Here is a 13459-nt window from a genome sequence, read left to right on the forward strand (position 1 = left end):
ATATAGGTACAGGGGTGAAAACAGGGTGCACATTCCAAAGCCTTGGATCTGCGTATCCTCGCGCATTCATTCATAAAAATTCACTCAACCGCGTGGCTACTCCCACCGAGTGAATTGGAGGGTTCGTTCCAACCCCGATCAACGTGACAGCTCGACAAAGTTAAAGGGTACTGTGCTTCATCTTTTCAGGTTCCCCCGAGAGAGTCGCTAACGGTATCTTGCAAAATACAAAGAAGAACATTTCCGAAGAGCAGGGCCGATTGACAGGCCGGTGATGGAACGCACATGTATTGAAAAATATACATCAGAAAATTTGGCATAATTTCAGTCAAAAATGTACGTATAAAATTATCAATTTGTACAAATCTTTTTAGCCGATTCGAATAGATTATTCGTTAATAAAAATGAGATGTAGTATCAGTCGAATAAAGCCCGTAAAAAAATTAAGCCGAATATTTAACTGTGACACCGCGTGCATGGAAGAGACGAGTTAGCGGTCGAGGCGAAGCAGACGTCCGTAATAAATACGCGTCCTTAAGCGGATTTGGGGCTGGCTTTCCGGTGTTTTAACGCCGCGTTTTCCGACCTACCCTGAGATTAGCGCGTGCCCAAACAGGTATTTGTTTACTTTGTTAGCGAGTGAGAAAGAGAGAGGGAAAAATCTATTTTTTAACTATATTTTCTCCATCGTGATAAACGAAGTGAAATTTTAATACTGTAATGTTTATTAATTAAAAGACGAAGGCAACTGCATTACTTTACATAATTTAAACTGCTTTCAAAAATCTCTATCATTAAATGTCCATTTCTATTGAAATAATTGCTTACTTAATTGCAACGCGCATCATCATTGTATCGAGAATATGAGGGATTATCTATATACGTCGAAAGAATATTATATTGCGCAGGATAAGGGTTCGCCTTTAAGAGAAACGGCTGCTCGTAATCGTAATCGTAACCGTAACGATCATGAAAGTTGAGGCGGCGAAGATTTCAACATTAATATTCCAGCGGCGCGCCCGTGCGAAGACTCGTGCCGTTAATAAAGAAATCACTAGTGATTCGGAAATGACAGTCAGCCGTCGATTTCCCATAGACGGGAAGCCAGGCTGATGGCGTTTTAACGTCACCGGCCACTAAAAGCGGATGCATTAAGGTCAATTTCGGTAACTTCGGGGTGTCACTCGTCCCTATGAAAGCATTAAACAATGTACGACCCCTAATCGCTTCCCGTATCATATGGTAATATTATAAGACGTGGATGACCGAACTTTTGGCGGTAACGCGAGTTGGATGCGATCATTTAAAATGTACTTCTGCAATAAGGAAAGATTTAGGTTCCGCAAGGAAAGGCAATTACCAGCCCACGTAAGTATGAAAACAATTGCTTGAAATTAAATATTCCGAGTCTAGCGCAATTTTCTTACTTAAATCCGTTCTTTTCAGCAGAATCAGCGGAAGTTATTAGAATATATAAGATTAGACAAAAATGTAACAGACTTAATTTTTTAATAATTTAATTTCAAAAGGTTACAATTATCTATAAACTTCACCTTACATTTTAAAGAACGATTCAATATTTAGTTGATTTGCAATCATGGAAAATTGCGCTACATTGTTACTGACATTGAGAATATTTTATAATAATTATTGCCTTCTATCGCAAGAGATTAGAGAGTGTTAGAGCTCAAACAAGAAATCGCAACCCCTAACGCCAGAACATTGCTGGTGGCACCCTCTGTGGCACCATCTGTTAACTTCGTCGCTCCAAAGACTTGTTATTGATCTTCAAAAATCTACTTACACAATTTGTTTTCTTTCTCGTAATATGTATAGAGAAAATTGTTTCTAATACTACAGATTTTCATGGCTGTTGCCTTAAATTTTTTTTGTAGAACAATTATTGCAGATGTTTATATAATTGCACTATAAATATATTCAACGCAGTATATAGTACAGTGTCAAATATATTTATTTTTATCCAACTCGCTGTATCTACAATGATTTGTGACAAGAATGGTTTCCCTCCCAGGTTCAAATCTCAGCGAGGGCTTTATCTTATTCAGGACCGGGCAGAGCAACCCCTCGATCTCCTTCCCCTGATCCTTGCCGACGGCTAAATAGCTAACTTCGCGCAACTATCCCAATAGATTATGATTATTGTGGAGGAAAGCTCTGATTTATGCAATTATCATAAATTCAGTCCCCGCCCAACACCTTGCGTATGCTCAAGACGCTTCTGCCGTACCTCCATTCACAGGATTTCAATAGCAAATTATACTCCCGTAAAGCACCCCATCCCTATTTTCGCGGAAGACCTCTCGCAATTACGTTCAATGTTCTGCGAGTCAGTGTCATTTATACGTTCCGTTATATTCTATGATAATAATTCAAATATACTTCGTAAAAAGTAAACATTATAACTTGTTTATCAACGACACTTTTGCAATATCAAATTTAATAAACAATAATTTCAAATAAAATTTTCTGTTTTTATTTTAAATTGATGATAAATCTTGGAAGTAATATAAAGTTTCAAGCAATTATCAAAATTTGATTTTTTATTTTTCCGAGTTGTAATTGTGATCCTGTGACGCTAAAGAAGGGCTCTACTTCGTCGGCAGCAGTCTTTGCCTTATCGATTGAAACGCAGTCGGGACACGTGCAGTTCTCAGCCTAGTCAGCACAGAATAACGAAGAATATCTCGTTTATCGGCCGATAATAAACTGGTATGTCGGTATAATCATTTGAGATAATAATGGTTACTTGTTATTTCTGTTTTGAAAAACCATATAACTGTCTAACGACGCAAATAAATAATTATTATTAAGAAAGTGAATGAAAATTATGTGATATATGAATCTAAAGATTTATACATGTATATGTATAATATAATGCATCGATTCAAATAGTATAAACCATGGTAAGATAATAATTAAAATATTTCAATATTGATAAAATTCAAAATTTAACGAGATGTTGCAGATATTTTGTAGATACACGAAGATAAGTTAATTCTGATAATAATTATATTGAGCCATAACGTCAATACATAATTATTAATATAAATACAGCTATTTGTAAAAACCTGAATAAAGCTAAATAATAAAATCGTTTATATATTTATATAATGAATTACAACTCGGAATGTAATAGTAACATCGGATAGCTTTGTAAAATGCTCAGTAATATTGCAACATGAATAAATGTTCCACCTTTTGTATCCTATTTTTCTCCAATGCAAAGTAATACATAAATTTATCATCAATGTATAATAAGTAGCGTTACATTTTATTAATTTAGATCACGATTTTGTAAAATTCAGTTGAAGATAATTTATTTTAAAATAGTGTAAAAATTGTATATATAGATTGCGTAATTTTACTAATTCATTCTTCTCTACAACGGATTTAATTTTGGCTAAACTTGTCATATAAGACTAAAAGCATTTTTAACGAGAATGCAAGACCGCCAATATGGCAGTGATAAAGCTGAAAATTATCTCTTCCGCCGTGCCTCACGGATTCAAGCTTGCGTCGACATTTATACGAGTAATAACAATGTCCCACGTACGAAATGATCGATAAAAAAAGCTACCGTGACAATGTGAAGCGTCAGCGGTTTATGCCGTTACAATCGTTTCGTTTTACGTTCCTCGCAGATCTCATCTTTTTACGTTGCGGCCTCGTTTCGCAACTTTCTAATAGTCAGTCAAGTGCAAAATAGAGAGGTCCAAAAATAAATTTATAAATAAATAAGTACTCTACGCGCGAATAACAATTCAAAATAACAACCCCAAAAAAAGTTCATCCTTCTTTCGGTAATTCTAATCTCCGTTGAGATTTCCTAAATACTATTATACTGCTACATTATAATTAATAGACATTTTCGACCCTTCTCGTACGGATAATTTCGCGATATGAAAAATTACGAGAGGTCGTGAGAAACGGATCGGCTCTCGCGATGACGCGTAAAAGATATTTCATAGCATCGCACGGAGGGAAATTCTTTCGAGAAGATCACTTAATATTTTTTAACTCGATGTGCTCGACGAGCCAGCGCCTCAACGATTATTCTCCGCGCGGGATAATAATCATGTCGTCCTTAAAAAGTAGGGCGATCTTTTTCTTCGACGTTCTATTATTAAGTTCGATCATTTGCACAGTTTTAGAATATTGCCGACGTCGTCTCAGACGTGACAATGTCGCTCGTCTGTGTGCGCGAATTATACGCGCGAGTTTCACAGAGTTTGCACGCTCGTACGATTGTCGTCGCGGATTACCCGCGGATTATTCTGTGTTCCACTTACCTTTTTCGGAGAGGGATGCAACACGGTCACCGGAACTTGCCGAGGGGTTGGCATGGACGGCGGCAGTTGCTCCTTCACGGGAAACCGCGATAATTTCGACTCCCGGTTCGAGGGCAACTCGAGCAGATGCTGTATCGAGTGATTCTTCCTCGTTTTCCTGGACGCCATTCTGTTAACAGACAAATCCGCACTTTACGTGAAACATGTTCAATGTACAGAATAATTAAACCAAAATCTAGCACTATTATCTACAGTTATTTTCGCGTACACGGGATTTATTGTATATTTTTAATTCCGGAATCCACGCCATTAACTCTTTGCTCGGTCAGAGAGAAGTACTTGGAAAAACCCGCACCGTTTTTAACGTCTTACATCGCGAACCACATGTCGTTGTACGAATTTTATTTATAAGAGCGTCGAGGCTGTTGTAAAACAAAAAACGCAACTGTAATCGCGCGACCAAGCCGCACGATAGCCATGCGTAGATACCTTTTTCCAGGCGCGCAGAGGCACTGGATATCGGATAAAACTTTCGCATTTAACTTTTCCGTCCTGCTGGGGAAACGACCAACAAAGCTCATCACCGGAAAGTTTTCCGAGACAAGGACGGGCGACCGACTCGTAAAGGGAGACAGAGCTCGGGGCGCGCATGCTCTCACCGCCACACAATCGCGCGGCCGTGATTTCACTACATCCAAACTCGGATTATCCAAATATCGGATGTCCGGGCTTTCGTGGTTGTTAGATAAGCTACAAAATTGTCGACCGTTCTACAGAATGCGAAAATGCACCGGTGAATAGAATTATAGTGTCTAACGTTATGCGAGAGCGTGATCGAAATCATCTAAACACTTTATTATCAACAAATCAATTATCAATGCAATTGAGAGCCGGTTGTTTCAACCTCTTGGTGAATTAACTAATAGTTAACTCATACGTCGTTGTTTTTCCTTCAAATTAGACACAGATAGACGTATAATTTAATTATTAGCTAGCTTACCAAGAGACTGGAAAAATCGGCCCTTGATCACATAAATATCCGCACTTGTTTCAAGCTACATTTTATATAATTTCTTATTCCTAATGTTTGTAATATTCTTTTCAGATGTGACGGAGCTAAGTGAATTTTGCGTTAAAATTGATATTTTTAATTCTCTTTTAAAGTATCATACGTCAAATATTTGATAGAGTTTCGTGGAAAAGAATCTCTTCAGACTCTCGCATAAGTTCCGTAGAATCCACGCGCGGAACACATCTCCGACCTCGCGTATGCGGGGATGTGTTAGCTCACCCCTAGCCGTCGAGAAAGTTTGTTCTCCCTCGCGTATTTACGCACGCGCCGCATCGCGTGCGCGCACACGTACACACGTGTGCGGAAATACGTACACTTTGCTGGGCTGCAAGCTGCAAACACGTGTACGTGTCGACGAGGATTACGACCGTGACCTTACCGACCAAATCGCCGGCGAAAAAAAGCGAGGATGTCCTTACAAGCGAGGCTACCAAAACCGTACGTCACACACGCGGTAACAGCGCAAAGTCTACAATCGTTAATTAAATTGCTTCTCGTCCTTTGCACGCAGCTTGTAATAAAACCGCGCCCATTTTATGTCTTTCCGCGCATGCAATCTCCAGTTAAATACCATCGGCTGCTTAGGTCAACGAATATTTCTCGAATATACATATAATCGGTTCACTCGCTGTCGACGTAGCAGAATTTATGACCGCCGAAATATTTCGGACGATGCCTACGCGATTTATTTCAATCGTTCTTTTAATGGGTAAGAATATATAACAGGATATGGACACAGTTATGGAACGGTAACGAATATGTTGGGATTAATTTTGATGCAATTCACAGTAGATACGCTGCAAATATTACCAGCTTTGATCACCGAGTCGCAACGACCGCTCGTACCGATCGATTAGACGCATTCAGCCATAATGCATACATATAACTCTAATTAGCCGTCCTTGATATGTGAAACCGGCAATGTTTATAATAGATAAAAAGTTTGTGAAAAAAAATTTATCATGTGTCAGTGATATATCAGGGTCTCACATGCATATTCAATAAATTGCTGTATGCGCCTTACGGATTTTTTTATGTTAATCTTACAGTGTAAATCTTTACTTTATAATTTTTTATGCGAAATATATAAGCCAGATGTATAAGCAATTGAATTTCTAATATGAAACTCGTCAGAGATAAATCCAAATTATTTAAAGGTCAAGACTTTATTGTATAATTGTGATTTGTAATTAGTCTCTTTTAGTGCGATGTCTTGCGGTTTTACTACTAAAACACTCTTTGGTGAATTTCAGAAGACTGGCATATCTGATCGCATGATCCTACGTTTCAATTCACATATCGATGAATTATCTACGATCTTTCAATAAAAAATTCACTGCATCTACAATAAATCACACGAATAAATAGATTTTTGCAAGACGATAACTCAACTCCTTCCGCTTCTTCCTATTTCCTCTCAATCGATTTGCCATAAACGTGCATAGCCTGTTACGATCGTACTCTTGTGAACTTCAACCGAATTGGAACGCGACCTGAGAATTAAATAAAGTGTGATCGATCACATCTGCAATGGATTCGCTTAGCAGATTTTAGAAGACATGCCATTTCGCAGCAGTCTAATTTGATGAGTATTTAAACATATAAAACTTTATATATATTAACAACTATTAAATATCAGGTTTCATAAAAGTTATAAAAGATGTTTTCGGGCTAATAGACAAACATTTCTGTAAACTTTTCGACCAACTTGAAATTAGTTCTTGTTTAGCGCAAACATAAAAAGTTATTACTCGTAAATTTCCAATATTAAACATCTTTCAACTTATCTGCGAATGAAGAACATCTTTAAAAAAAAGTTCAATTTACTTAAAATTAAAATTTCATTATCTTTAATTAAAATTTGACTATCTTTAATTAGAATCCTATTATTACTTAACATATATCCGAAATTTTATCCCTACAATAATTTTAACTCTTTATATCGCGCTATAATTTAAATGTTATTGATTTTTCGAAAGAGTTATATGTATGTATTGCACATATTGTTATCGGTACGTGTTGTAACCTAGAGTGTCGCGATAAAATTACATACAGTAGAGTAATTCAACACAACTGCAGTGCAGGGGATAAATGTATTTAATGGAGCACTAATGTTCATGTAATTGACACACAGGCAATAATAGAATATTAATTAATTGGGCAATTATGCAATGTTATGGCCATTCAAAGGATGATATAAAGATAAATTAATACCAAAATATATTTCGAGTAGAATATTAGAATATACTTGGGTCGTGAATTAACGAGTTTGAATTGTTTGGATTAAACGATTTTGTACTTTGCAGTGTTTCGTTCCTCCTTGTTCAACGTTTCAATTCGGAGCAAGCAATCAAATCACACTATCCTTTCGCGTCTTAGATCAGTTAGCAAAAGCAAAAGCAACGAGGAAAAGAAGGGGACGAGGGGAGGAGGAAGAGAAGAGGGAGGATACGTATTTCAGTCATCCGACCAACTTTTGCAAGTTTAATGCCCGGGCGCTCGAGTAATTTAACACGACGAAATTAACTTTTCAGTTTTACCAAAGTTTCCTGGCAACTTAACCGCGTCTCCACCCCCTTCTCGCCTCCTTTCACGTCGTCCCGCGCTCCCCATCCCCCGGAATCCACTTCCCTGCACCCCCTCGAACCGACACGAAGAGCCGGGACCAACTTTTAAAGCGCTCGTCGTGGTAACAACTGCGTAGCGCAGCGCTCGCTTCGCCGAACTATAATTCCACCCTTAAGACCCGAAGTTTACGACGTAAACTTCCCCACTCTCGCCGCCGCGGTGGGCTGACGCCGATGCTGCAAGTTTGAGAGTAAGAGGCTGAGACTGAGAACGGTTATCGAAATCATCGTCTCGCGCAGTCGAACCTTCCTATCGTCGATAAAAATTCGTAACAATTGAAACACGTCCACAACGTGGTTTCATATAAGCGTTTTCTTCAATAGTAAAAGACAGTCCTCTATCATGAGATAAATTCTTAATACACGAGATAGCGGGATTTCTGCTAAATTAATAGACATTATCTGTTGGATCCACCATGAATTTATTACCCATGGAGTGAAATCTGTTCAGTGCAAAATTGATTGCTAGGTTACTCGTGTAATTATTGCGAAAAAATTGTGATTAAATTTGAAAAACCTGCTGTCTCATATTACGAGACTATCCTTTCAGATATCAAATATTCAGTTTAGAACACTCCAGATTAAATACTACTAAATTTACAATATATTGAAACGGTCATCGATATAATAATTTATAGCAAATGCTACAAAAATTGGTATATGAAATATATTTATTCCATCTGTGCAGACACATTATTGCGGTAAAACGTATCCAGAGTTATGTCTGCGATTCTATTTATGTACTTTTTATCTTGTAATGTATATTACAAAAGTCATAAATCAACCATAAATTGTACACGGCAAATCTGTGCGCATTGATACGGCTAGATTATCGATAGACACAATGAAAACGATGACAAATTCGTTTACGTACAAATCAATAAAACCAAAGGGTAATATGAAAATAAAGGATTATTCGTGCGAAGTGAGATATGCGCTTTTTATTTCACGCTCTTCGGAACAAATGCTTTTCCTCTCGGAGCGTATGATTCATTTTTATTCATGCGACCTCCGCTGTTTCATTTATAAATTACACCGTTGAAACGTGATCATCAATTAATCGCAAATAACGGAAGATACTTCCGAGATGATTTCCGACTCTCTCCTTTTTCTTTTTTCTTTTTTGCGTGTTTTATCTACCCTTGACTATGCAAACTTAGAGTCCCGGTCGATCGGGCATCCGATGCCCCCGTGCCAATACTTCTGCGACTAGTTTTGCGTGGCTATTATAGCCGCACGATTGGCTACCCGTTACTTCCCATTCGTCTCTCCCGGCATCCGCAACTTCTCGACGATCTCGAGTCTTTTCGCCGAGAGTCAGCACGACGACGACTGCCGGGCGGATACCGTAACTTGAGATATCGTCGCTATCGCTCATTCCGAAACGTCAGTTCTTCCGGCAAACAAAGACTTTAATGACTCGGACCTTCCATTCGTATATGTTTGCCGGCAAAAAGCCACCGTCGAAATTTCCGTGACAAACGGTATGCGCGAACATATTGTTGTTGAAAACAGAGATCTGCTCGGGGGAACTGTCCAGAAGATGCGGATGACTATGACAGATTCGTACTCCCCCAACGCTACGGCGGAGTGTACGACACGGAAGATTGCGCTTCGGCGAAGTTTCGACGTACCGAACTTCTGAAGCGACGTTCATCGGATACAGAGAGCGAGATGGAGAAAAGAAATAGAAACCATAAAAAAAAAAGCGGGGGATCGACGGTTGACTGAGCTCATAAAGAAATGTGCCGATTCAACGACGCGATTCCAACTTTCGTCGCGAGTATTGCAAACCCCCCTGCAAACGTAACAGTACGAAATCCCGAAAGAATTACGAAGATTAAGCCCTCCACAAAAATTTTCACGCTGGCGCACTATTTCTTCCGCGAAACAATCCCGGGTGTCAAGCTTTCTCCGGGTCATTACAAAATTATCTGCGTTATTATTTCCATTTGATGCAATGGTGTCAACGAAAAGGGAATAAGTTTTATTCGCACAGATCTCATAAATGTGCAGCTGGGACGAGAATGCATTATTTAAATTCAAATCCTATCCTTGTTCCATTAAGTTTACATCCCTCTTACCATCTCCTATTACAGCATGTTATCGTACGCTGGTCCAAAATGGAATAAAAAGAGAAATGTGGCATGTGTTCAAAATAGCTTTCGCAGGAATAGAATGCGCCTTGTTATCGTCATTTTGAGTAAACAGATATATTCTTTTATAAGAAGCTCAGAAATGCATTTTTTATCGCGTGATTCAAGTTTTATTTGTATGACGTATATCATTTTCAAAAAATATTCTATTAACCTACGCGCACACACACACACACACATGTAAATAGCAAAGAAAAATTCAAATATCAAATGTAAAATCGCGTAAAGTCAACAACACTAATGGATACGAAAGTATCGTTCCGTGTATGCAATAATTTCATTTATGCTAAGCAAAACGTATAATTTCTGAATCAATATAAGTGCACGAGCGTGATCTGTTGATAAATAATAATTCCTTTCGCAAGACATTAATGTAATACGGTGGAGAGACTATTTTTCTCTTCCATTCCTTAATCAAAACTGCAGTCACTTACATTTGTGATGCAAGAGCTTGCGCGCATATTATTCCTAAATGTTCCAACGTGAATAAAACGTAAATAAAAAATATTGGGATTTCTCATGTAATTAACGGCGCTCCTTTTCGTAACAGGCTATCGTGCACATTACAATGACGCGCAATACGAAGTGGGAACGAAAGAATCGCGACACGAAGGAAAATACGAAGTTCATCCGAGATGATACTCCGCGAAGAAGGTGCGAGACGAAATGAAATTAAGGTGCAACCTGTGCTGCTCCGAGATTCCACGCCGAGGAATAACACGGAAAACGGCGAGGATTACGACGTGAACGTCAACAATGACGTCGACGACGATGCCGGGAACGAGACGCACGCGCCATGGAATCGGGGTTGAAAGGCCTCGGACCATGCTCCGGGAGACTCGAAAAGCGGCCCCGGCCAACAGCCACTTGGTGGAATTCGAGGCACAATGCCGGCAACGCGGAATTACACCGCGGGAGTCGGCTTAATTAGTACCTCTCTGACGACGCCGTGCATCGAGCCGCGTCGTCGCGTGCGCTGCTAAACGCGGCCGGAACATTGTTTACGATGCGTCTCGTATGCCGGAGCAAAGAGCGCCGGGGCTCTTCTTTCGTAGTGTCCCGCGCGAGTGAAACAGGCGTCGTGAATGCGATGAAAGCTTGAGGCGAAAACAATGAGGCGGGACGACAAAGAAGATCCGATATGACAGTTTTCCTGCTTACAGGGTCCATGTGGGGTGTATTTGACTCGACGAAAAAATATTTTTTAAGCGGCGCGAGCTAATAAACGCTAGCATTTTTAACGTAAATGTATTATTAACGTTACAACGCATTAAAATGTCGTATAAAGCACGATGGAAGAATATTAAAGAAGAAACCAAGTCGAACTTTCACTGTGAAAATAAGCCGCATTAAATGCAAATGAGTGAAATAAAATTTGTACAGTAGCAGCTGTTAATTACGTCAATTACCGAGGTCTGAGTTGAAGTCTGCGGTCAATTCACAATCGATCTGTTTTTCTTTCTTTTTTTTACGTCAAACTGGTAGCTGATCGTGCGGTGTGGATTAGAGTTTTTGGTTTCCGACAGAATTCACTCGGTTGGCGGAGCGAGCGCAAAAGTTTCCGGCGCTCGCGAAACTTTCGAACGTGCGACGGATTGGTATTGGCAAGTTCGTAGTGAAAGGGGTTCCCTCGCGGAGGATTAATCTCGCATTGAGTCTGCGCGCACGGAATCCCGATAATCAAAAGCGTTGATACTCTCGCAACAAGCATCGTTATATAGTCAGGCCAGCAGACGATCAGCTGACCTGGCTTGCTCCGGTAATAAATATCGCGTTCGCCCGAGCTCCGTCGAGCGTCCAAGCAGCTCGTGGCTCGCGTATCTCGATTTGATAAAGAAATAGAAAATTTACAAAGTGACCAGAGTTAGCGGGAATAACGCTGCAAAAATGAGCGGAGCAGAGTTGGTTCGATTTCAACAATGTGCGCAATACTGAAAAATTACGACAGTTCAAACGCGAGAAGCGGCCGGTCTCGCGCTTGTTCAGAACACAGGAGGACAAAGGGGAAACAAAATTCGTGGCATGCCGGACCGTGCGAAATATCGCCGAGACTTGTTCACAATCGGTTCTCGGATTACTCGGACTGGTGTAAGCAGGAAAGCACACACGTGACACGCACGCACGACACACGTACACGAGAGAACGAGCGTTCTGCTCGACGCGCGACACGTAGCGAAACTTGCCGCGCGTGTAAAAGAAAATCTTTGTCCACCGACCCTTGGCCCGGCCGACTTAATCGTTACTTACAAGTACAGGCGAAATAATTCATACCTCAAGCGTCTTGATTAAACCTCGCCAAAATGCGCCGAGTTATCCGCGCGATTTACACGCCGTCACGTTGTCCCGCACATCCCCGTGAGCTAGAGCGCAGGATACGCGCGATTACGACAAGTCATCCCGCGGCAATCGTATCTCGCGTCGTGCTCCACTTTATTCATCCCTCCCGTCAGCGCAGCACGCGACACGTTTTATAGCTGGCACGCGTCCTGGCGTTACCGACAGAGCAAAACTCGTTACTAGGTTAGAATCCGCTGAAAAGGGATGCTAGCGAGAGCGCACGGGGGTGGCGAGCGATCGTCGCTTCTCCCCTCCGTCGGGCGCGCGCGACCCCTCTTCACCCTCGTCGTTTCTCGCAGTTTCCAGGATCTCCGGAAAACTTTGCTGGAAAGCGGCAGGCGGTGGCGGCGGCGGCGACGGCGGCGGCGGCGACGTCGGTCGGGGGTGGGGGTGGGGGTTCGGCGATTATATACGAGGTAGGTAGACTTCGAGTAGGGGAAACGGTTCCTTCCGCGCGGCCAAGCCACCCCCTTCCCCCAGTCACCCCCTTTGTCTGTCTCTGTGTGTAAGCACGAACGCGGTAAATAAAAAAGTTTCATGTCACTCCGGCGAATTCGTCGGCGCCGGCAATGCGCAGGCACCAACATGGCCGCGCACTTCGCGAAACTTTGTCGAAACATCTACAGATTATCAAACAACAGCTACGCGAGAGCGTTTACTTCGCGAGGCGGCGGGGATAGTTGGGAAGAAACTAATATTCTCGGACGAACGGCGAGCTGAATATTAAACGCGAGGCTCCGTCTATTTCGGCATTTCAATGACACTTTTAAACGAACAACAGTCAGGAATTGAATAACAGATAATCCACGACAACCGTACAATGCTGTTTTAATGCGTAATCCCCGATGTATATAAATACGATAAATAATTTATCGCGTACTTGGTTATCAATAAGTAATAAAATTTCTATTTGCCTAATTGATGCTTAATTATGTAAATTGCGTAGAAATTAAAACA

At 40.7% G+C, this 13459-nt stretch overlaps 1 protein-coding gene across 8 annotated transcripts in view; it reads right to left on the bottom strand.

Annotated features, from left to right (window-relative positions):
- The window catches only part of LOC105568302 (homeobox protein 5-like), a 277344-nt gene extending 264722 nt beyond the window's left edge, over positions 1-12622 (bottom strand). For all 8 annotated transcript variants that reach the window (XM_012023870.1, XM_012023869.1, XM_012023866.1 and 5 more), the window contains exons 1-2: positions 12437-12622; positions 4311-4479 (exon numbers count right to left, since the gene is read on the bottom strand). In XM_012023870.1, coding sequence (XP_011879260.1) covers positions 4311-4478 — 168 coding nt within the window. In that variant the 5' untranslated portion in view covers position 4479; positions 12437-12622. The remainder of the gene's footprint in view (positions 1-4310; positions 4480-12436) is intronic.
- Between the last annotated feature and the right edge of the window lie 837 nt (positions 12623-13459).

The sequence above is a fragment of the Vollenhovia emeryi genome, unplaced genomic scaffold (assembly GCF_000949405.1).
Source record: "Vollenhovia emeryi isolate VEMERY1.0 unplaced genomic scaffold, V.emery_V1.0 DF939130.1, whole genome shotgun sequence".
Taxonomy (NCBI): Eukaryota; Metazoa; Arthropoda; class Insecta; order Hymenoptera; family Formicidae; genus Vollenhovia; species Vollenhovia emeryi.